The sequence below is a fragment of the Chiloscyllium plagiosum genome, unplaced genomic scaffold (assembly GCF_037043375.1).
Source record: "Chiloscyllium plagiosum isolate Xiang-an unplaced genomic scaffold, Cpla_swu_hap1 HiC_scaffold_23, whole genome shotgun sequence".
Taxonomy (NCBI): domain Eukaryota; kingdom Metazoa; phylum Chordata; class Chondrichthyes; order Orectolobiformes; family Hemiscylliidae; genus Chiloscyllium; species Chiloscyllium plagiosum.
This window is the reverse complement of record NW_028270161.1, coordinates 41,529,566-41,555,772: the sequence shown is the minus strand read 5'-3', so window position 1 is coordinate 41,555,772 and position 26,207 is coordinate 41,529,566. Positions and strand designations below refer to the sequence as shown.

The window sequence follows — 26,207 nt, the reverse complement described above, 5'->3', positions numbered from 1 at the left end:
CCAGCAGAGCGGTGAATGAGGCCAGGACAGACAAATCACAAGAAAAATTCAAGAATGATTCTCTCATTAATCATCCATTTCCTGAGCTGCCTGAAAATGACGATTTGGAAAGGGTCCATGAACTCCAAACTATTAAAAGAAATTACTGTTCACACAAGTGACGGAGCAAAGAGTGGGGGACAACGACACAAGAAGATGGAGCAGACAAAGACAGCAGTGTCAACATTAAAAATACATTCGCTGTTTTGAGAAATATTGCTATAAAGTGTTCCTACGTGAATGAAATCTGTGCTGGTGCTACACTGTATGCAGTAGCAGGTTTCAACGTTTAGAACAATTCAGTATTCCCTCATGCTTTCCTTCTTCAAATATAGAACTATAGTTGGAACAGAGTTCTATCAGAATATGCAATTTTTGCTTGAATTTGAGAGTTCCTTTTTTCAGATTAACGTATAAAGTGTCAAAGTGCAGGGCATTTATTTTGAGTTATTTTGCCAATGTAGGCTTGTTCATTCATAACTAAGATACTTTTATCCAGGTGCTTGCTGCAATGTTAGAAAGCTGGAATTTTCTGCAGAATATGTTACATTGATTCACCGATTGTGTGAGGTATTCGTGAATCCTTTCTCTAGAATGTGCAGCAATTAAGTCAGAGTTTATGCTTGCAACAGCTGAGTGAATCGATAGCTGGGGACAGGTGGTGAGTTTCTGATAAATGCAGGCAACAAGACAGTAACTCAGACGTGGCTAACAGACCAAACTGTTATAATCCATCAGAGTTTGAGGGGCCATGCTAAGGTTATTCACACTTTCCTTCTGTGGCATAGTGTAGGATAAATGATCATGACAGCTAGGATCCTTTTGTCTTGATGGGTGGACTGAGAGTACAGGATGGTTGAGGAAACAGTTTACCAGTTTTTCTTATTTCATTTGGAATGCAGCGAGGGGAACAGCTCAGGGGTTCGTTTCTTTTCACTTAATATTTCAAAATAAGACAGAGAAGAGGAAACTAAAATAACAAACTAAAAAGAAATTAATTAAAGCTTGCACATACTATCCTACAGCATTTCTGGTACTTTATGTCAGAGTCATACCTTTATTGAAATTAAAATCTATGCAAATTTAATGGTCACCCCTCCCCCTCACTTTTGGAGCTGAACCTTTCCCACAGGTTTTCACATTAAACTGGAAAGACATTAAATCAAATTTCTGTAGATTTGTGATAGCATCCTCACAAATCTTTTCTTAACCAGTTATCGAATAGCAGATTAGTTTTTAATGGTCATTTCAAGAGTTGTTTCCTGTTAGCTGAAATCACCCAATATGCATTTTGAGAACCAGCAGACTGAATGCATTCAAGTAGAAATGTGTTTGAGCTGATGTATTTTTTCATGCTGCACAGGTTTAGGAATGATCTATTCTATATATACTGCATGATTAGTCTGTTTAGTCATGTTTCAATTCTATCCTGGTTACCAGTCCTGGGCAAAGAGAATGAGCCAGTAACCTGCTGCCAGGGTTTCTGCACTCTCAACTTAACAACTGGGCACCAGGAGGTATGGAGCATGTCTCCACTTAATCACCCTCCCAAAAATAGCATTGCGTACCTAGCAGCAAAATGATAAAGTGGGCTCAATTAATTCATATTTAAGTTAGCAATTAGCAGAATATTTTACAAATATGCTTGTCATCTTTCCTGCTCTTCCACTGATAAACAATAAAGGTTAGAAATCTCACATGATTAATGATTTAACGCATAGTCAGAAACCGTATTTCTTGGATACATTATAGCTCCTCTGTTGGTGACAAAAGCAAGCTTTAGCTTGCCGCAGGTCCCTATGGAGAAATTTCAGTCTCGATTTACTGTTTGCAACAGCTCACTAGCAGCACATACAACAATGTGCATGTCAGATAGCAATTCATTTGTATAATTACTATTGAAAGGTCATTGTTAACTTATTTCCTTCTGACTGTTTGTTGCATGTTAAACATTCTCGCATCCAATTTATATCAGCAGACAGCTAGTCCTTAATGCACAAGATCTCCAAGTGCGGCACTGAGATACAATGAATTGCTTACTGCCAATAACAAGCAGAAAAGGATCCATCTTGTTGCTATGCATCTATCTGCTTATTAGACTCTTACCACAGATTTCCGGATACTTGCTCGCGGCTTTGGAATGGGTTTGCCAGCTTTACTTTCAAGGCTATCTTGCATTGTGGGCGGGCCATGGCCACCTTTTCTGGCTTGTAGGGCCAACTGATAAGCCACTTCGAAAGCTTGTCCAAGTGTTAAAATGATCTCATAGGCTAAATTCTGGAGGAGAAACGAGAGAAACAAAACAATTGTTGGATTTATAAGTATCATTTGAAGGCAACTTAATAAAATTAAAGTGGATGAAATTGTGCGCAAATGACTATATTTTCTAACTTCAGTGGATAGGAGATGAGAAACAGAGCACTCTGAAGTATGTTTATCATTCTAATCCATATTAGTAAAATAAGAATGATGAATGTCATGTCTTGTTACATTATCTTTTATTAATTTTAAACCAGCAGCACATTACCTTAAAAATGGCATGTTTCATAATTAAAGTGAAGTCCAACTCATCATATCAAATATTACAATAAGTTCGTGCTCTCAAGCTGCTTTAGTAAAATTCTCCCTTAAACTTGTTTTTCTTGATGTTTTGCACCAACTGACACACTTCTGATTTGATATGAGTATCAATATATAAATAAATAACTCCAGGGTGTTTGCTTTTGACAGATTATTCATACTACCTAATTATATTTTGCTCTCTGAGGCTACGTAATGTAATTACGATTCAAAGGTTGTATTGTATCAGCAGTTTTAACTGACAGATTGCTAATATCTAATGCGCTTACTGCCAACAACTTTCACTGCAACACTCTGGATCTCCATGGAAACAACAGGATCTATTCCACTGCAGCTGAGTTGCTGATTCTAACTGGAGACGTCTGCAGCACTGGGGTTCATTTTCTAGACATTTCTGTTTGAACTATTTCCACTATATTACCATTAGAATGCTTCTACAAATATTCTCTGGAATGGCTAAAGTTGTGACTTGAACATTTTCCCATAATTGATCCTTAGATCTCACAATGTCGAAATTAAAAGTCTGTTTTCTCCCAGTGCTCTAGTAGGTTGAACTCCCTGTTTAAGATAATCAAGAAAGGCTAGTGTTGCAGAGATGCCTTTCTCCTTTGAATAAGTGAATTTTGGAGGTTCACCTTTTTATAAATTTGAGTCCACATAATATATAATCCCAAATAGCATTTCTGTATTATCATTGGAATGCGAATACAAAATTCTCAGGATTGACTAGTATTCTGACTTGAACATCTTCCCATGTGTCCATAGCTCTACTGTGTTCTAAAGCATAATCCTTCCCGTTATATCGCAAGGTTGCGCCCAGATTAATTGAGTTCATTCTAAACATTGATAAATTCTGCAAGCCGACTAAATGAAGCTGCCATTGAACAGTTACACGGTTGCAAAGAAAAACTATCTAATCACCACTAAGTTTTGCAATGCAAGTTGCAGGTTCCGTTAAATATATTAATTTGCATTATTTTAGAAAGGAGGGATACAGTTTTCGGTCTCAAAAATTTATGCAACCTTAATTATAAGCTAGAAATATTAAAGGTTCCTATAAATCGGATTACAAAGTTTTCCAGTTTAAGATTGGGCCCATTGCAATAACCCTGTAATCTAAGGTTGTGGTTGGATCACCCTATAATTTTAATAACCATATGGTAACAGAAAGTCATATTCAGGGGGGTAGTAAACATTTCTAAATTTAATGTCATTTATCAGCAATATCCAACAAAATATATGATGCCGTTTGTATTTTTTCTTTTTATTGATTCATGGGATATAGGTGTCAATGGCGAAGCCAACATTTATTTCCCTGCCTCTAACTACTCAGAGGGCAGTTAAGAATCAAGAGTGTTGTGGGTCTTGAGTTAAATATGGGCCTTACCGGGTAAGGATGGCAGTTTTCATCTAGGAGGACATTAGTGAACCAGATTCTCTTTTTCAGACAAACGACAAAGGTTCCAAGGTCATTATTAGACTCCTAATTCCAGATTGGTTTTGAATTCAAATTCCACCTCCAACCATGATTCAAACTCAGGACATTGTGTCTCTGGATTAATAGTCTGGCAACAATACTGCCAGGCCACTGCCTTCAACTGTAACTTACCATATATTTACTGTATATTAGCCCATGATGCATACACCAAAGAGTCAGATGGAGTTTATTTACAATTCTAATTATTTACAACACTATAATGTCACAGACTTAAACACAGAGTCTGGGTTCTATGCTAACTGATATTACTATACATGATATATACATAACCAAGTGACTATTTGGAGTCCATCTTAAAGAGTGGCTGAAGGGGAGCTAGGTACTTTTACAGAAGTCACATCATGATGTCATGTGATTACCTTAACAGTACTAGACTCTCTGATCTGATATGTATGTCATAATAACGACAGAGCAAAGTCTAACGTTGCACTGATGGTTTAGTTCTGGGGCTTGCTCAAAAGTGCTTTCCTGGGAGATTGAATAGTTCTGGTGGCAATAACCAGTTCCATAAGCCTTTCAGCTAAGTTATTTTCTGTGAACTCTCATTCTGTAGCTTTGCATGACACCTATGAATTGATCGATTGCTTCACATAACTGTTGGCATTATGACAAGCACTCAGCTTGTGTAACCTGAAACTGACTCAATCTTTGAGGTGATCTTTGAAGATCTTAAAAGAAATGGTCAGGATCTTTGCAGTCATCATCAGAAATACGAAAGGACTTTATTCTTCTTGGATGTTTCAGTCCCAAAAATGAGAGGTTTGACTGCTTGTTATTCTGTGTCATTTGCCTGTTGATCCATAAAGATTGATATTTTATTTAAATAATTGAAGTTCTGATAGAATGCCAAATCATTGCTATGTGTTTCCTTCTTGCTCTGTAAAATTACATAATAAGAATTTGTATGACAGTGTAGTTCTTTTCTGTTCTTTTGTATTTTTTTATATATTGTGTTATTGCCCCTTCAAAATTGCAGTCTTGTAGTCGTATGTTTTATCTGTATGTGACATTCACATTAATGTTATCACAAAGACTTTAATAAAAATGTGAGGAGCTAATTTGGAAGTGAAAGTGATGGAATCAGCTGATATTGGATACAGGTAAGTCTTTTCAATGTGGAAAATCACTTTATGCTGGGATTGTTTTCCCACAATATTTTGTTCCAGGCCCAGCTCCCTTAGATTGGGGTTGTCCAGCAGCACTTTAAGTGCATTTTGTTTTAAAATTTGATTTCCAGCAGCCTCTCATTCATTTTTTGCTAAATAGAGAGAGAGAGAAAGAGATAGCACATTCACTGTGTTTCAGTACAAGTTGGGGCCATTAATTTTGGTACTTCAGTCTTGTTTATAGTTGTAACTTCAGCTCTCAATTGACGAGTTGGTGAGAAGGATTGATGACTGTTGGGAAAAACATTTCAAACCTGCCATTGTGCTATGACCTGTTCTGCCCTTAAAATCCATGTAGTACCACTAGCTAGTTGTCACAACTAATTTTTAATGCTCACTTGTGCCAACATGATACCATTCATGGTTTTCCATATGTTAGCCTGTATAACATAAACCATAGATGTGTTGTGTTCTATTGTGTCAGATATCTTGATGTTTATTTACAGCAACTATTGATAAAGCTATTATATCAAAGAATTACAGTGTTTTCTGCTTACTAATGTTAGTATACATCGTACACACAAAAAAAACAACTGACTGCAGAGATTCCAAGATACAGAATGTGACTGATGTGTAGGTCTTTATACCGAAACAACACATACTGTTATGTCATCTTAACTGTCTTTCAAGATACTTGCCTATCTGGCCTACAATCTATGCCATAATATAACACTAAGCAATATATATACCTTAAGAACATCATGGAATGAAGGTTGCCTCAGCTTTATTTAACTAATGTAGCTATACAATGACTGTCTGAGTTAACCAATTCTGCACAGCCTAAAGCCTTACATACACAACAGACTCCTCTATTAATCTTAATGGCAACTCTGCTATATAAAGGACTCAAACACTGGAAATGATTATGCTTTTGAACACAGTAGAGCTAAGGACATATTATGGGAAGATACTCAAGTCAGAGTACTAGCATTCAATGATAATACAGAAATTATGCTTGGAATCATGTATTATGTGGACTCAAATATATAAGATGAACCTCCAAAATTCACTTATTCAAAGGATGAAGGCATCTCTGCAACACTAGCCTTTATTGCTCATCCTTAAAAAGGAAGTTCAACAAAAGGACATTTCAGAAGGCACTTAAGAGTCAAACACATTGCTGTGGGCTTGGAGGCTAGATCAGGTAATGACAAAAGCTTTTTTCCGCTATAGGACATAGTTTAGCAGATGGCTTTTTACAACAACTATGACTGCCATTACCAATAGTAGCTATTTATTCCAAATTAATTTGCTTAATGCAATCCACAGAGAGGTCTCAAGTCACATTTTCTCAAAATCACTAATCTACCACAATCCACCTAAATTCACCCAACCTGTAATGTATGAGTGATTGTTAAATATTAAATGTTATTTTAGTTGTAAAAACTTATGAAAAAAATCATTCATTGAATTGTTTCTGGAAAGTGACAATTGTCATAAAATATGCCTTGAAAATATAAAATAGGACAAATGTGAATTTGAGGGTCAACTGGTTACAGTTGGCATATATTGAATAACGAGCAACAGACTGTGTACATTGTCAGCTTCATCGAAATCAAATGCCTGCTTGTTGACTACACTTCTAAAGGAATCCATTTGGTCACAAGAGACAGAATGTGATGTACCAGATATTGGTCTTTTATCATATTTGTTTATTCTTAGATAGGATGGTGAAAAAGACATTTGGTTTGCTTTCCTTTATTGGTCAAAGTATTGAGTACAGGAGTTGGGAGGTCATGTTGGTTAGGCCACTGTTGGAATATTGCGTGCAATTCTGGTCTCCTTCCTATTGGAAAGATATTGTGAAACTTGAAAGGGTTCAGAAAAGATTTACATTGATGTTGTCAGGGTTGGAGGATTTGAGCTATAAGGAGAGATTGAATAGACTAGGGCTGTTTTCCCTGGAGCGTTGGAGGCTGAGGTGTGACCTTATAGAGTTTTACAGAATCATGAGGGGCATGGATAGGATAAATAGACAAAGTCTTTTTCCTGGGGTGGGGGAGTCCAGAACTAGAGGACATAGGTTTAGGGTGAGAGGTGAAAGATATAAAAGAGACCTAAGGGGCAGCTTTTTCACTCAGAGGGTGGTATGACTATGGAATGAGCTGCCAGAGGAAGTGGTGGAGGCTATTACAATTGCAACATTTAAAAGGCATCTGGATGGGTAAATGAATAGGAAGCGTTTGGAGGGATATGGGCCGGATGCTGGCAGGTGGGACTAGATTGGTTTGGGATATCTGATCGGCACAGACGAGTTGGACCGAATGGCCTATTTCCATGCTGTACGTCTCTATGACTCTGCTTGGGAGATTCACAGGTCACCTGTATTACTCATCCTTGAGTGCCCTTGAGAAAATGCCGGTAAGCTGCCTTCTTCAACCACTGCAAACAATTTGGTGCCACTACACCCAATGTTCCTCTAGTGAGTGACTTTTATTGTTGAACTTTTCATTAGCTGATTTGATGCAACTGAATGGCTTTCTAGGTCATGTCAGAGGGCACTGCTGTGGGTCTGAAGTCATATATAGGCCAGAATGGATAAAGGTGGCATTTTCCTCTTCTGGAGAATGCTAGTGAACCAGATGGATTTGTACTACAAAATGATTGCTTCATGATCATTATTAACAAAACCAACATGTGATTTCTAACTATCAGTTAATTGAATTTAAATGCCTTGAGCAGCTGTGATAGGATTTGAATTCATGTCTCTGAAGCATTTGTCAGAGGCCTGCAGATTACAAGCTCAGTAAAAGTCCTGCTTTTCTACTGTCCCTTTTGCTTTTATTTTGTGTTTAAAAGAATCTGAAATGTAATTTAATAAATTGCCAGGATTGAAATCTACATTGCAAGCTATAAAAAAAAAGTTCTATGCTACAAAGAGCAAATGTGTCAACTTCAATTTAATTTTACTCTTTTGAAAACAGATGATATAAATGTCTTCAGTGAACAATGCTGGTGGACCTCACCTATCAGAGCTTGAGTTGACTGTGGGCCAACAGAGACACTACTTTTATTTGTTAGGCTTAAAAAGACAGGCTGTTTGTTTGCTCATTTTTGCACATCTCTCAGATAGTCACAACTCTTTGCAAGTGGTTTCACCTAATTACTCTACAAAAGCTGAAATAGAAAACACTGTTGGTTATTTTTCACCCAGCTCAGTGGCATAGAAGAATCCAAGCAAGAAAAGGGAACAAATAAAAACACACCTAAAAATTTTTTGCCAGTTCAGAAAAAAATGAAAATGCCAAGAGACTGACCACATCAAACGCGCTGAATACATGACAGTAGTGGTAACTCGACTTTAAGTCTTTGGTGATGTAAGCAAAAGTAGAAAGATCCTCAGGGTCTTGAGCAGCGCAAGAAATGTTCCGAATTTCATGTTCTGTGATGATATTCTGCGGATGATTAAAAGAATGTACTAAAATTAGCAGGTTCACAAATAACAGAATAAGACATTTGCAGGGCTGAACTAATACGTAGAAACCTCAGGACACATAATTAGGCAAGGCTCACCACTACACAGGAAGACATGATACTGCTTTGTTTGTGATGAAAGAAAATAACACTGGTGTGCCTGATTTAGGAAGTGTAACTTGTTAGGAGTCCGCACTGACTGCGTTAATTCTGTTTTCGTGCTTCAGAACACTGTTGTTGCCCCTCAGCCCGTATGACTACCCCAGCCTGGATAACATTATCTGGCTGCATCAATTTCAGTTAACAGATGACATGGCTTGGACAGGGTGGACGCTAGGAAATTGTTTCCGTTAGGCAAGGAGACCAGAACCCGTGGACACAGCCTTAGAATTAGAGGGGGTAAATTCAGAACAGAAATGCGGAGACATTTCTTCAGCCAGAGAGTGGTGGGCCTGTGGAATTCATTGCCACAGAGTGCAGTGGAGGCTGGGATGCTAAATGTCTTCAAGGCAGAAATTGATAAATTCTTGATGTCACAAGGAATTAAGGGCTACAGGGAGAATGCGGGTAAGTGGAGTTGAAATGCCCATCAGCCATGATTGAATGGTGGAGTGGGCTCGATGGGCCAAATGGCCTTACTTCCGCTCCTATGTCTTATGGTCTATGGTAAATGCTCACTCACTAGTACATTCACACAGCAGAAGAAATTTAGAATGCCATGGACAGGTAGCAATGACCATTCAAAAATTCTACTGAGTAACTGAAACCTCTACAAAACTAATCATAAGATGACTGAGGGACTTTTTCCATTTACTAAACTTCTTCTAAAAAAAAATGCTCAAACTTATCTTTGCATGGTGATATATTTATACAGATTGTTGCCTGAATGGTCATTGGTAATTAATACATTAATACACAGACTGCAAATTTTCAACTGGCTCCTGTCAACTTCAAAAGGTTGGTTGGCAAAACTTTAGGTCAGCTAACTGGAATCATTCACTTTATCGAAAAGCTTAAGGTTCTTGCCAAGTGAATGGAAATACTAAATGCCTTTAGCTGAACTGTAAAGGCATGTTCAAGAAAGACTTGTGGCAGATGTTCAGTTATAAATAGAGGGAGAAGAGATTTTCTGTAGTGATAACTTACATCTGAATTGCAGCTGCCATAAGGCAATTCTCTTTGGTTTTCAAATGAGCCCTGAGGTGACATCTGGCTATTATAATTATTAAGAGTTAAATAGGTTGCATCTATTTTCAAACAGCATTTCAAATCAGTGCAATTTGGTTATCTTTGAAAATTATTTTGATGAAACTACAAAGTTCAAACAGTGCAAGAAAAGTTATGATTTGGAGCTTTCGGAGTGACGCTCCTTCATCAGGTGATTGTCTGATGAAGGACAATCACCTGATGAAGGAGCGTCGCTCCGAAAGCTAGTGTGCTTCCAATTAAACCTGTTGGACTATAACCTGGTGTTGTGTGATTTTTAACCAAGAAAAGTTAATGTGTCAGGCTAACTTCAGCTTGATCTCCAGCCTGGGAAATGTTGACAACTATACTTGCAGGATCATCGGAGCTTATGCTTTCAGTGTTGAATTTAATACTTTATGCTGTTTAGAGCACATCTTTTCAAAACCACAACTCCAGTGATTAATAAATTCTGATCAGGTCTCCTACACATTGTATGAATTTCAGTGTGAGAAAACTCTGGTCCAGGAAATTAGACCATTTCAGTTCCCAAGATATGGAGACCAAACTGTTTTTCTTTACACACTCTAAAGCAGCAAATCATTAAATGATAATATAATTTCTCATCATAACGCTTATTTAATGACTGGATTCCCCACACTGCCTTTCCAATTTCTCGTTTAGTGCTCTGCCACTGTTAATGCACTTTACACTAATATCTGTACAGATACATATGTCTTTTCAAATACCTTAAATGCATTGATTCCTGTGACAAGATTAGAGTCACAACAGAGATTGCTGATATGCACAGAGATCTTGATGCAGTGAGTAAAGTGGCTAATGTTTTTTTAAATTGAAAGCTGAACAACATTGGCAAGGGCAACATTTGCTGTCCATCTCCAAATGCCCTTGGAAAGATGGTGGTGAGCCGCTATTCTTGAACACTGCAGCCCTGCTGATATACCTAAACCGCTATCCTGGAGAGAGGATTTTTGACTTAGCAACAACCAAGGACCACTGATATTATATCAAGTCCAAATGATATGTGGCTTGGAGGGGAACTTTCAGTTTTCATTCATCTGCTTCCCTTGTGCATTTCTTGGGTTGAAGTTGCAGGTATGCAGAAGGTGCTATTGAAGGAGTCATGATGAATTGTTGCATTGCATCTAACAGATGATGCACTACTCTTCCTACATGCTAGTGCTGATGGGAAGAAATGGGAAGATAGTGACATAGACACTAATCAAACAGGTTGCCTTGGCTTACATGTTGATGAACTTTTTGAGGTGTTGTTGAACCCATCCACGTGATGGGGAGTATCATCACATTCCTGACTTGTACCTTGTATATGGTCAGTATTGAAGAGTCAGAAAATGGGTTGCACACTGCAGAGTTCCCAGGCTCTGATCTGCTCTTGTGGTAGCCATCTTATTTATGTGTCTGGTCTAGGTATATTTCTGAGCAGGTTTACCAGCATTTTCATAGTAGGGGAATTCAGAAATGGCCATGTCTCTGAGTGTCAAAGATAGATAGTTGGAATCTCTCTTATTACAGATGACCATTCCCTGGCATCTAAGTGAAAATGTTCCACGATACCTATTAGCCAAACTAGTTGTAGATGTGAATGCAAGATTCAGTGCGAATGTGTACAGGCTGTATGGATGCTATTCTAAGGTAGGCTAAGTCAAATGGTGAAATTCACCAAAATCCAATCATTAAAGTGTAAAACAACACTCTGACCACATAGAAGTGGGAAAGGAAATAGCATGGAAATATTTGGTTAGCGCAGAGCTATTATTAAGACTAAACGTTCAGTCTGGAACCAGCTGAAAATAACAAAAAGTACTTCTGCTTTTAACTTAACATACTCTATTAATAATGGCATGCCTAGATTATTAGGGATTCTATTATTGACTCTGCATTACTGACACAAAGCTCAATAGAAATTCAGAAGCAGAAATACATATACATTGGTTGCTACTTTTCCTAAAATGCTGGCAGAAATGATAATATTGGTTAAAGAGGGCTAACTAAATAAACTGTGAATGAAGAGTAGCAGATGAGAAAATATAATTAACAATGTTCAAGGAAGGCATAAGATCACAAGCAATTACACCCTCCCCCCACCCCCCAAACACACCTTTAATCCAGAGCAGAGGGTGTGCGCATTACTCTGACCAGGGACAAAGACCGGTGAATGGTGAACAATACAGCATGTAAGGTTGTAGATGGATATTCTCCAGTTGGATTTTTGTGAGCTCATAGTGAGAATCTTTAAAGAACCTGTCCTTAGAAGATTGAATGAGTAGGGTGACATCCATGATATAGTAGATGGTAACTGGTCTCTGGACAGAACAGTCATGAATAGCTGAGTATTTTTCCCCATGCTTTATGTTTTTACAACTTACATTTAAAAACCCACCCCCTTCTTTGTTGTAGTATACTTTCCTATAAAAATACTGCTTTGTGACACCGGATCATCTCCTACAACCTCTTCCATCAGGGAGAAGATACAGAAACTTGAACACATGCACCAGCAGGTTCAATAACAGCTTTTTCCCTGCGGTTATTGGACTGATGAACGGACTGACTAACTTCAAATTATAGAGTGGTGCTGGAAAAGCACAGCATGTCAGGCAGCATCCAATGAGTAGGAAAATCAATGTTTTGGGCAAAAGCCCTTCATCAGGAATACATTCAAATAACTTCAAATAATGTTTATGTTGTTAATGTTGATCTGGCCTCGTGCATGTCTGTGCAATCACCCTATGACCTGCATGTCCTTGCTTACTACTATCTCTCTGTATTGCTCACAAACAAAGCTTTTCACTGTACTTAGGTACACATGACAATAAATCAAGTCAATCAATAAACTGTACCCATGTTAAAGAAATAAATGAATTTAGACATATTTTGAATACATTTGCCATATGTTGCAGACGGAAAACTTACCCATTATGTGCCTCAACACTATTTGGCCACGTCAGTGGGGCACTGCAGCTTCTCCCAAATTCATAATTTCTCTCAATACTGATTTGGTTAGTGAGCAGACAGCTTTGTAATGTGGTCGGGGTACCCAACAGAAATTGGACTGATCCTAGATTCATTCACACTTTGAAACATTACAGCTGACGGAAGAGTTTCATATTACTGTACCAGCCACAAGTATATATGAACTTGGGTTCTCAAATATACCAAGAAAAATTAATCACTTGCCTTGTTTGCAGCATCGATGAACTTTACACCTTTATATGAGATTGAAAGTATAATTGTAGGAATCTTCTTCATTTGCTCCGAAGCCTTTAAGGAAACAAGACAGGTGAGTTACTTTCTGGGTAAGTAATGATTTTAGAAACACAAAACAGTTTTAAACAGATTGGAAGAGCATTACTGCAGCTCAATCCTGAAAGTATATTTGAAAATGAACAAACAAACAAACAAAAATGGAAATTGCTGGAAAACCTCAGCAGGGCAGGCAGCATCTGTGGAGAGAAAAGAGTTAATGTTTCAAGTCCAATGGCCCATGTTCAGAAAGTATTTGAAACTTGATTCTTTGAACAAAATGACCTTACTCCATTGATGGTTGAACAATTTCGATGTTTGCAAAGTTAATGCTAGTTATTTAATTCAGCATAGTAAAGAAGCATAATGTTTATAGAACCCCTACAGTGTGAAAACAAGCCATTTGGCCCAACAAGTCCACACTGACCCTCCAAAAAGTAATCCACCTAGACCCATTCCACTACTGTATTACCCCAGATTTACCCCTGACTAATGCACCTAACCTACACATCCCTGACACTATGGGTAACTTAGCATGGCCATTTCACCTAACCTGCACATCTTTGGATTGTGGGAGGAAACTCAGACAGGCACAGGGAGAATGTGCAAACTCCACACACACAGTCACCAGAACCCAGGTCCCCGGTGCTGTGATATAGCCATGCTAACCACTGAGCCACGGTCCTGTTAGTCAGAAAATTTGCAAAAGAGAAAAGATCAGATACAAGAGTGAGATTGTTCCAAATAGATGAGGTCCCATGGTTGGATAAGAGGTAGTTCCTAGGTTGAATATGAGGTGAGATTTCTCCTGCACTATTATTAAGAGAATGTAATGAAGAGCTGCCAAGCAGCAGAGGTGGTTAATTAAGGTCTGTAGGCAGTCCTTCCTTGTGGACAGTCAAACCTAAGGACCCTCAGTTCTGCACCCTAAGCAGCATCACTGAGAGGGGTGGCCACTGCTAAGGGAATGGGGACAGTCTTAACATTCCTCCAAACAAATGCACCCTAAGAGTGAGCATCAATTCCTTTTCTTTTTCTGTAATCGAAAGGTTGGGAAACCAGGATGCCCTTGGGAAGCTTCTTCCATGTGACCACTCCATTCAATTGATGTGGGGCTGCTCTGGGATTGGTATAATCCCTGTGGCCCGGGATTAGTCTTTATTTGGACATTTGATTATTCAAATCGACACTCCGCCCCATTTCTTGAGGCAGCTGAGCCACAATCCACAGTGAGTTTTGTCACTGAAAAAATACCCTGCAGATAGGATTGAATCCTACTGAGACAGTTTCCTGACACTCCATCTCCTCGCCCATTGCCTCAAGGCCAGTAAAATTGACCCCAAGTCGCCTAATAAATGGACAACATCATGTATTCACTGACAGGGTATTATGTCAGAAGAGTTTCTGGAAAGAGGGATTCAAAGGGCATCCAGATAGCTAGACAAATCGAATTGAAACCATAATCATGATCTTGTAAAAATGGGAGATTAGGCTCATATGGCCTACTCCTGCTTCTAATTTGAATGCTCATACAGAAAGGATGAGGAGTATCAAAGAAGATCTGCAAATTAGGCATACAACAAAACATGTTACATTCTTAGAGATTTTCAGCACTGAAAGGATTTATTCAGCCTTTAATATCTACGTTGTCTTTCTCAAAACGTTAGCAACCACACCGGCTCTTTTCTCTAAACCTTCAAAATGTTCATGCTCAAATAGTCAGCCAATTCCTTTTGAAAAGCTATTTGGGATTGTATGTACATGATTGTTTCTGGTTGTGAATTGTGTGTTCTAATTCACCTCAGTTTTCTTCAGTTCTAAGAATAGCTTACTCTCATCGGACAGCAAATTATCCTTACCACTCCTGTGAACATTAAGGATGGTAACATAACTCAGGGCAGCTTGGCCGTCCCTTTAAATGTATTCACAGCTTCAATCTTATTTTGGCCGGGAGCAGCAATCAATTAATTTATATTCTGCAGGTTGTTATAACATTTCTGCACATTCTGCCACCAATACCAGGAGGATAAATGCGTCTCCCCAATGTACTGCAAAGAAGACAGAGTCCTCTATACACATTTTTAAATCACTTCAGAACGTGATTACTCATTCTCACCATTGCTCCCAAGTATTCCCGAATGTTCTAAAACACATCTCTATTATAAAACCAAATGGAATAGCTGAAGGATTCTAATAGCTGAAGGATAATAAATATCAATAATTCATGTCAGTTGCAGTGTCGAGTATGGAGCAAAACATATTGTGTAATGGAAAAGAGCAGTGCTAATGGGATGTCCCAATCTGGAGATGTTCCTGACCTCAGCCTAAATGAACAGGAAGCTTAAGGTTAAGGTGTTTGTGTCACCCAGATTATTATGTTATTATGATCGTTGATAAGTTTCACACCAACTCCTGAACATGAACATCAATGTGCAATGATGCAATATTACAAACATTTCATCTTTTTTAATTTCATTTTTTTAAATTAAAGTTTTTACATTTTTAAAAAACAAAACAATCTTTGTCTAATGTGCACACTGATATGAATATTCAACAGGCAGTGCAGTTCCATTAACATAATGTTGTATTGCACAAATGTCACTGTGAAAACTGCAACAGACAACGTACCCGCATCTTAGAGCAGGCATCCTGTGTTGACTCTGTTCCTCGCAATTCCTTCACCAGCATAGACCCTAAATACTAAACATGAGAAAAGAAAGTTACATTTAATCCTTAGGATGTGAAGGAGAATTCTGAAAATACATGATAAATACATTCAAATATAATGGTCCAAAATAGCTTTCTGCTATCAAAATTAATATTTTGATAATTAATTATCTCAGTATTTACCAGGGAGAGAAAAAAAATCTGCTGAACAAGCAGTCTACAAAATGGATGGAGGGCAAATAATGTGGGATAAAGTTCAAACAAAAAGCTAAGACAAATTAAAGTAGGTGACAGAGTTGCTAAGAAAGCATTAGAATACACATGTACAAAGTACTGTGCAGTGTGCTAACCCCAGTTTACTCTCCTCCCATTCCTATTATCTAAGAAGTACTTACATAAGCTTCATAGTCACAGGACTGAAAGATCAGTTTTTCAGGATGATGTTGCCAATACTGTACAGGTGTAGATGACGTGGCTTCATTTGGAGGCCGTAGAGTGATTGAAGGCTCACTCCATTCTGCCTGCTAAATAAAAACGGAAAATTAAACCAGAAAAATACAGAGTCCCTTACAGCTTTGGTAACGACACTTATAAAAATCAGAAGTGACTTGTCAATTGATTTATTACTGATATTCATTTTCACTGGAGCTCCTTCCAAGGGAGGCACCTCAAGTCCAAGTGTGATCAGACTACATCCAGCACAAGAGGTGATGAGTTGAACCGATGCATTCACAAACAATAATAAGGGTACAGAGTTAAATTTGGTAGGCTGATTGTCGTTGTCTTTTTGTCTACTCCACTTTCAACACGTTATCCCAATGGTGCAAAAGATAATTAAAAGACTCATTTTATTGTTTTGTTTTCCCACAGCAGTGACACCACTGAAGAATAAAAATATCAAATCCTAAACCTTAAAGTTGCACAGCATTCAACATAGGAACTATTGACATTAGACATCTGGGCATTTTTGTTGAGGACTTTTAGGAATGCAAACTTCAGCTGCTAGGAATATTAACCAAAGTACATTTATTGGATTAATTGATATTGTTCAGAAACAAATCAGTTGAGGAAATTGGAAAACTTCTTAAAATGTGTGAATAAATATAGCAGACAAATAGGTATCAAAGAAAATTTTCTGTGCTGAAAATGCAGTTACAAAATGGATGATGAGGTCAACTAAAATGGAAGGAATGAAATGAACAAAACTTCTTTAAAATCCATGAGGAAAAGAGGCAAATATTCAGAAAAATTTCAGTAGATTAGATGGATATCATGTATTGTGGAATGTTGATTACAGTTATGAAAGAAACATTGCGTGTGGGAACCTTTCATAGGAAATAAATGCAGTATTTTTTATTTTAAGAGAAGCAAGGTACCAGATACTGATAATTCTTTTCACATTGTTCATTTGTATTTTCAGAATGCCTTCAGCAAGATCTCAAGGAAAACCATGAGCAACAGCCGTGGGAATCCATAGTACAGTGCAGACTGGATTAAAAGAAGTGTGAATGTGTGCGCTAATGACAAGTGCGGAACAAGAAAGGAAGCTGTACAAGATTATTACCAGCAGCTATCTACTCAAAAATATCCACTGCTTCCTTACTGCATAAGATTTGGACATAGTGACTAAACGTAAATTTATTAAGTTTGAAGAAACACTATGATAAAGTGGGATAGTTGATGCAGGCAGCGGTCTACCACAAATTTGGATTGGTTATGCAAGTAGGATATCAAATGACAAACATTACCTTTTATAGTAACAAAACACTGTTTAATGAACAAAAGAGGAGTGCCATAGCTGTACAATAAGGGTACGAGAACTTTGGTGGAGACTTAGAAAGAGGTCTGGAAGTTACAGTAGTTGTGCCATTTTCAATGTCAAGACAAAATATGGAAGCAATTTGGAAGATAAATCAAATTATTACAAAATGCTGAGGTAGACATTCTCAACATAATGTTTGTACCTCCACAGAATATGCCATGGCTATATACTCCATTGAATAGATGAGCAGGCATGGTAATTGAGACACGCATTTTACAGGGCATTCAAAATATAACCTAACAGTAGGCTCAGTTAATTGAACGAACATTAGAAAAGATTATTTGTTTTAAATTTTCTTTTTTGAATCTAAATGGGGGAATGGTAAGTATGCATTCCATTTATTTTTATATTGGCTAGGAGTATGCTTCTCACATTATAGTTATGCATGTCTTCAACATTCCTCTGTATGGTAAGGCTTAAGTTATCCACATCAATAAGATGTTTACATGAAAAGGGTCAGTTCTGGATCTCTACCATACTACAGAATATTATAAATACAAGAGAGAGCAAAAGAAGATTCCACACCAACTCTTTTCTTATTACAAGAGCCCATGGTGAACCTTCACACATAAATTTGACTTGTCAGAGATTATACGCTTTCCTAGTAAGATTTGATCTAAAAGAGGTTCCAATGTAATCATATTATTCATTCATTTTGAATTCTACTTCTTGACACAATATCTGCATTGATTTGGCACTAACTACCAAACATCCTCTAATGATGAGCAGTGGGGGAGAGAGAGAAAGAGACAAGAAAGTACAGTGGAACCTGTTTGGCTTGAAGGTTTGACTACAGAGGTTTGGAGCCAAAATCAAACCTGTGTGGAAGATTTAGTAACTTGATAACAAAACACACAGATCTGCAAGACTCCAGGCCACTGGTTTACCTACAAATGTGCTCATTAAAAAAGCCTAGAGAAGAAGATCAGTCATTGAGAGTTGAAACAAAACCAAGAATTGCTGGAGAAACTCAGCAGGTCTAGCAGCATCTGCGGGGAGAAAGTAGAGTCAATGTTTAGCCCCAGTGACCAGCTCTGAAAGAGGCTCACTGGACCCGAAACATCGACTCTGCTTTCTCTCCACAGGATTCTGGATTAGTGGTGCTGGAAGAGCACAACAATTCAGGCAGCATCCGAGGACAGGCCTGTCCTTGGATTTTGCCTGTCCTCGAATGCTGCCTGAATTGCTGTGCTCTTCCAGCACCACTAATCCAGAATCTGGTTTCCAGCATCTGCAGTCATTGTTTTTACCTCTTTTTCTCTCTCCACAGGTACTGCCAGCCCTGCTAAGTTTTTCCAGCAATTTCTGTTTTTTGTTTCAGACTTTCAGCATCTGCAGTTCTATTTATATTATTAAATGTTGAAATCCCTGCATTAAAACTTTCATTATCTCTGCAAATAAATCCTTAATGATTAGCATGTTCCTTATGAACAAGCTGCAACCATTGCTCTGTAAGGTACTGTTTTTAAACGCAAGGCCTGTGCTTAACATTTTAGTAAGTGGGGTACAGGGAGAGACCTTATATTCATCTGAAATTATATTTAGAATTGGTGAAATTTCTACAATAGCTTGGCCCCAATACTCTTAAAACAATGCTATGGATGACCATGTGTCTGTCATATGTCCTGATCAAATAAATACATACAGCACTGTCTAAGATCAAATTGTCAAAGTGTCAAACTATCCACATAATTACAATGTAAAACAGTGAATTTTATGCAGACAAAGACATGTTTTCCATTTTGTTTAGCCTTGGAATCCTAAATAAGCCTAAGCTCTAAATTACATAAATACTCGAAGATCTTACAAGCCATACAGCTGAGGACCTCTACATTTCACCAAAATCAAAAATAAAACTCCTTTGAGAATCTGAATGAAATTGCTTTGGTATAAATGATATATTAATTTATTTTTTTACCAAGTTACAGAAGAGACAGAATTGATAGATGAGCAGATAGTACTGGTGTACAGTATGACAAACAAACTCACAAAGAAAATAATCAATGATGAGGAAAGTAAGCCAAGCTAGTGCAAAGGGAACCCAAGGTTAACAGCCTATTGCATGTTATTCAATGCAATTTACCTGAGCCATTTGTCTTTCCAGTTTTGACCTAGGCATATCCTCAAAGTAGCTGTCATTGATTCGCCTTCTTGCGTCCCCTTGCATCATTAAATGGGAAGAGGGGATATCAAGAGAGCCACCAGTGTAAGTGCTTTGGCTAAGGGATGGGGAAAGTTGAGGAGGAGTGTTGTTCCCAGGGTCCTGTTCCAGAAGCAAATAGCAACGTATTAATTAATGTTATGATTTATGTTACTGAATCTCTCCCAGCCCTAATGGTTTAGTTTCTCAGTGTCATTCATGAGTGTGAAAGCTAAGCATTTCAAATTGATGAAACATTCAGAAAACATGTTTACAGCCCTCGCACCTAAATAATCTATCACAAATCAATGGATATCTCAGGTAGTTTTAATCTCGGCATAACACCAATAATCTAACAAGAGCTAGTTGATATAGATTTAATATTAAAGCACTGCTTTAGGAAATTTATTTCAGCATTAACACAAAAAATGGTATAAAAATCAAATGTATGTGGAACAAGGTTATGTAACATGCTCCTTAATGAGACAGACAAACTGGCCTCTCTTCGCTTCTTCAGGTTAAATATTTAAACTGATACTCATGAATCCTATTAGATAATCCAACTAAAATGATTTTTCTTCTCTCCCAGTCTGCACAGATTATAAGTATGCTCTTGCCAACTTGCTTACTGGCTCTAATGACATATTTTAACTAAGAGACATGTGACATTGGTCAAGCATGACTCCCCCTCTCTGACTTCCTGACCCCTTGAAAAGGTAGTGTCTGGCCTCAGCACTATGCCTCCCCACAACAGTACAGCTGAGGTCACAAAGTTAAGTTATTAGGTAGAAGGGACAAAAGTGGAGAGGGTCAAACCTTCCTTTCACCTCTACAGCTATGTGTTAATTATTCCCTGACCAACTGTGCCATAAGTGACCATTTCTTTTTACAAGAAGCTATGGCTAAATTATAAACGGGCACTTTTTCAAGATTCTGAGTTGAAAAAGTCAGAAAAAACTGAGGGAGGCAAATATCTAATCTATCATTATTTTTAGTGAAGTATTTTTATGAATATTTTTGGTTTTTCATGGTGATGGAAAGCAACTCTTTATTCAGTGATAGGCATCCCAGAGAAAAGCTGTTGTTACATTTGCTCTGTCCCTCTTCAACATTAACTATAATTGTGCAAAGGTCCAGGAAAGAATCAGCTTCTGATGGCTGTTGTGGAACCTTCCAGTCTTGGGTAATCAGTAAAAGGACATATCAATGTTCTTGACTGAAGTGCATAGACTTCCCTTGTATATTTATAAATGCAAAATATTGACTTTTACATTATTGTGTTGATATCAAAAACACAGCATTCAATAAAGGATAATTAATTCACTCATTGTCAAATGCTGGAGTATTAGAGGACATGATCAGGGGTTAGATAAATGTGAGCAAACAGCTTACAATTTTATCCCACCTATCATGTGACAAGATGCCCTAACAGTATTAATAGAGGCCTTGAGGAGCCCAAATATGAAGGAAGAGGGGCGATAGAATATTTAGGAATAGAGCAAAGAGCACAGTCACAAGTTCTAGACGTTGGTGAGGTTTTTGAAGGTGGGAGAGAGCTAGTAATCCTGGAGATATTGGGCAGGGAAACGGGCAGCTGGAAATTTCAAAAAGTGGGAGCTGCAAAACAAAAAAAAGAGGGAACACAGACTTTGAAATCAATACAGCTTGGAATCGAGATTGAATGACGTTCAGTGAACAGATGGATAATTGGAGTAAGGAATTGCTTATGAGTGAGAGAGCTGTGCTGAATCGTACTTCAATTAGACAAATTATGTTAAGTAACAGGCTTGGGTGACGGATTCAGTTGTATTGGGGGGATTTTGGGGGTAAACGAAAGGGGCTATGTTCTCCAAATTGAGACATTTGGAGTGAGTACCTTTCAACTACGGACTTGGAAAACTTCCAGCCAGGTTCAGAGTTACAGGACACTGAAGTTGTTTGTCATGAGATTGCATCTGAATAAATAGCTGAGAGATGGACTGAATGAGTGCAAGCAGCAGCGGTGGACAAACAGAATGGTTTTATTCTTGTCACTGCTGAGCTTCTGGAAGTTATGGCTTACCCATAACAGGATATTTACTGACATACTTGAAGTTGTAGGTAGAAATGGAGAGGGAGGGTTAGACTAATTAGCTGTCCCTGCATTTTCCAATAATGTCATGGAAAGACATTAGGATCAGCATTTATTCAACCATTCTAAAATAAGACTGTTGATTTTGCCAATTCTGCTGGCTACTACTGCAGAGGTCTCTCGGTGGATGCTGCAGTTACCATGGATATGAATTACCTGCAGTCCCGCAAGCCAATCCTTACTTAAAACTTTCAAAGACCTTGGCAAATCTTTTTCCAATCAGTGAGAGTTTCACACTGTCCCAACGAGCAAAAGTACCAAAAGCAATATATTTGTGGAAGTAAACCTGTTCTTCCAGTCATCCACTCAATTTCATTGAGAGAGAAAAATGAAACACATGGCATGCTTTTCTTCACAGATGGTCAGTTAATGTCACTGATGGGAGGCCGTAAGAACCAAAGTAAATCATTGTCAAAGTACCTGCTTAAAACCTCCTTCCTTACAAATGGAAGCCTTTACATTAAGCATAGCATCAAAGAAATAGTCCATGACAGAAGTTGTGGAACTGGTATCATTTGATTGAAATTGTCAATAAAAACTCTGACCGATTAACTGTTTCCTAGGTCAGATTCAAGAAACAAATCGACATTGAATATTTTCTAAAAATCTATTTTTGGGATTTTTGTTTCCCTTTGCACCCTGAGGACGTCTAAGATGAATTCAGTGACAGATATTATGCAAAGAAAACTACAAATCTAAGGGCTATGAAATTGTGTCATGTGCTAATTACGGGATTGATGAGGAGGGAGACCAGAGCTGTCCTAAATGAAGTGATGGTATCTCTTAAATCTTCATGATTGGGTTATTTCCATAGTCATTTGCATATTGCAAGAGGATTACGATTTAGAAATTTGCTAACTAAGACATAAACTGTTCCCTTAAAATAAGTCTTTGGATTAGAAACTTATAGATGTTGCTTCTGTTAAAATTCTGTTGGTTGGTGGTCATTGCACAGCAGAGAAAGGAACAGGTGAAATACATTGCAAAGAAAGACAGATGGCAGTAAAATTGCTTTAAATCATAAATAATGATCCCAGGGATTTAAAAATGATTGCTAAAACAAGCGTTTCCATAATGTTTCCTACAAAATGTACATGAAATGATGATTTCTTTTTCAGGACAACATACAAAAGAGTGACAGTACTTGGACAGCCCATTTTATTGCAAGTTCAGCAGGAACGAAGGACAGACCATCTGCCCTTCACTAGAGTTCTGAGTTAACTGTTGCTTGGGAAAAGTATGGTGTAAAAAATTATTACATCCTGCAGCGGAGGCAGGCATCAGAAATTAAGCAGCTTACTTGCACTCTATTGGGGGGAGAAGGCCTCAAGTCCATGTTGCCCAGCTTATTTCAGAGTGAGGTGACTTACCATCCAAGATACGATATATACATCATCTTGCAAGATGGCATTGCGGGATTCAGGACAACTGACCTATTGATATAAAAAGAGATCCAATCTGAATAGCACCTAAAATGAGTGGTTTTCTTTCTTCCACCACTCGTCAGTTGTTCCCTCCTTCTAAGATGGAGGGTCCCATCATATCATAGTGCTTCACCTAGAGGTCTGCATGAGAATCAACAATATTCGCTCCCAGCAGTGGGAGGGAAGCAGATTCCAAATGTACAAACAGATCTATTTGAATTGCACGGATCGGTGGGCATGTTTCTGTTGAGTTCCTAAAAATCGGCCTGGAAACACTTTTTGGTTTCCCACAGATGCTTTATCAAGAATGCTTTTTACAACAATGTAAAAAGGTGCAGTCACATTGTAGTACCTGAGAAAAAGAAAAGATGAACAAACATTTCCAAAGGAAAGCCTTTGGCAAATTGGAAAGTGGAAGATAACCATTTTGACCATTCCCCGTTTTTCTTTCAGCTTTCCCGATTTAGCATTCCAAACAGCGCAGTTAAATAATTCCAGTTGAAAACTATGCATGTGTGGCATAAGAGGGCTTTAAAAACTTTAAGATTTGATATTTTTGTTCAAGTGCTGAAGATAAATTATTGGAAAAATATACACGGAAATATATATATTAAAATTACTTAACTCAAAATAAAAATAAAACCTTCTGGCAACTGTTAAATGACAGTACTACTCCAGCGTCATTTTGAATGTGTTGTATGCATTTATGAAACTGACAATTGTATGTCACCTTTCTTAACTGAATACTGAAATATATACAGTTCCTCAAGAGCGTTCCTTTTTTTTTTCCAATGATAGCAGAACCAAGAAACACATTTCCATGAATCCTTCAGTGACATTTTAGGTTGAATGTGATTTAAAAAAAAAACATTTGATAAGCTGAAATGTGAACTTGGCTTTGCACAATTCCCAAAACTGAGATTAAATCGCTACTTTCATACAGCTATTGAAAACATGATAATGATCCTGGCACAGATCTTAACCTGTCAGATTCCACGAACTACAGCAATTCATTACCATCTGCAAAAATCCTTCCCTGGATTAAAGGGTTTGCTTCCTGTGTGGAAAATTGAACCACTCACTAAATCTTTGAGGTAATTCTGTCCTGCATTATCAGGTAAAAAAAAAATGATTTAATAGCATGAGAGTAAAGAACAAGATGAATAACAAATCATTATAAAATTTCTTGTAGATAAATGTTTCAAATAATTTTTAAAAATCCTTTCCTGAAAAGTCTACAAAGAGAAGCCAGTTAATTAATGTGGAACAGATTTGAAATGCTGTAAATCTGTTGAGGAAGGGTTAATGTGGTGCAGCTTAATGCTACGATTGACTCAGTAACTACCTGAATCCCAGCAACAGAGCTGAAGGGTTCTGACATATGTGCTTAACAGAGTTTACTTTTTAATGAGAATAGATATTGATTTTCATTTCTCTGACACCCGCAGAAAGATTTGACAGATATTTTTCAGCCTACATTAGAACAAAAGGTCACAATAATAAAAAACCTGAAATGAGTTTTCTCCCATATTTTAATTTCACGATATTGCTTGGAAGATCTTCAGGGAATATTCTCACATACAGAACAAAGAGTATTGGTGGTGATCATGGAACAGGAAAGATACTGAGGCAAGCAGCTAATAATGATACATGCTAGTGCTGAAGATCGGCCTGAGATGTGCTAATTAAAATTATACTGTGCTACATTCCATGCGAATAGCTGTAGTAATTCAACACTGTACAAACATGGCTTACCCTCAAAGTAATTGTACGCGGAGGCTTCTGAGGAGGCTCGTCGTGAAGTCTGTCTCCAAGTGATGCTAAGATTCGTTTTCTGTGACCCAGAAGGTTAATTTTCAACACCTGAAAGATTCAGTGATGTAAGTAAGACTCCTTACAGATGGCTGAAGAGAAAGGAAAGAATGGAATACCTTCCAAAACCAGTAAACGACCTTGAAGTGGGAGGTAATCCAGGACGGATGATGTACTGCACCGTGGTTACAGAATTAACTGCCAGAATAATTATGCCCCATCCTAATGTGTCATCGTAACTCGACAAGACACAATGCTGAAACATAATAGTTCTGGGCAGAAAATGCAAACCTCTCCTTTGGACTTAAATGACTATTCTTGCAAACAATATATTCTGAGCCTTCCTCTGACAGTTCACTGCAGTATTTGCAGATAAAACAGAGAACCTCCTGATAAATGACGTTTTAATTCCTTAGCTTCAGATCCTCACACTACTTCTGTGGCTGTGCAATACTGGCAAAGAAGCTAGGTATCTTTTTACATATAATCACAGAAGGACTGTGTCTGAAGGATGCTGCAAAATGGATTGCAATGTCAGTAGTCATCCATATTTTTAATTATACAGTTGACAACACTCAACTAATTACATAATAAGAGGAAAGCAAGATACTGCTGTGCATATCTATTAAAAAGTAAAACCCAGGACAATGTATCCTTATTCTGACACCACTAAAATGGAGCAATGAGTTTAGCTGTACAAACAACAAATGCACACACAAGAATAATCCACCCAAAGCAAATCAGCAGCAACCTGCCTCAAGCTGGTTGTTAAAACACCGTAATCGTCATACTGTTAACCACATTATATTCTCAAATGTTACTGTAATGCATTTTTAAATTGTCATTACTCTTCAGCTTCAACAAAAGCACCCTTACCGAACACAAATATGCAGAAAGGATCTTACCAGGTTTATCGAGTAAATCTAGAACTGCTTCACTCAGGGTACAAGAAAGGCTGCAGAACTTGCAACTTACTCAGCTCCTTGGAGAACATTTCTTTGCATTTCCCTCAGGATTTTATTTGTGTTCAGTCAAGGATGATCATTG

The 26,207-nt window shown here is 37.8% G+C and overlaps 1 protein-coding gene across 18 annotated transcripts in view; it reads right to left on the bottom strand.

Moving 5' to 3' along the window:
• anks1b (ankyrin repeat and sterile alpha motif domain containing 1B) overlaps positions 1-26,207 on the bottom strand; it is an 818,433-nt gene that overhangs the window by 10,059 nt on the left and 782,167 nt on the right. For 10 of the 18 annotated variants that reach the window (XR_015761150.1, XR_015761151.1, XM_043713626.2 and 7 more), the window contains 8 exons: positions 25,104-25,211; positions 23,295-23,357; positions 19,737-19,916; positions 16,227-16,355; positions 15,793-15,864; positions 13,099-13,182; positions 8,541-8,678; positions 2,146-2,316 (listed from right to left, as the gene is read on the bottom strand). Coding sequence is in view for 16 of the 18 variants with exons in the window: in XM_043713626.2 (XP_043569561.1) it covers positions 2,146-2,316; positions 8,541-8,678; positions 13,099-13,182; positions 15,793-15,864; positions 16,227-16,355; positions 19,737-19,916; positions 23,295-23,357; positions 25,104-25,211 (945 nt within the window). In the remaining 2 variants the exon portion in view is untranslated. The remainder of the gene's footprint in view (positions 1-2,145; positions 2,317-8,540; positions 8,679-13,098; positions 13,183-15,792; positions 15,865-16,226; positions 16,356-19,736; positions 19,917-23,294; positions 23,358-25,103; positions 25,212-26,207) is intronic. The other 8 variants (XM_043713630.2, XM_087999557.1, XM_043713640.2 and 5 more) reach the window with 5 other exon arrangements.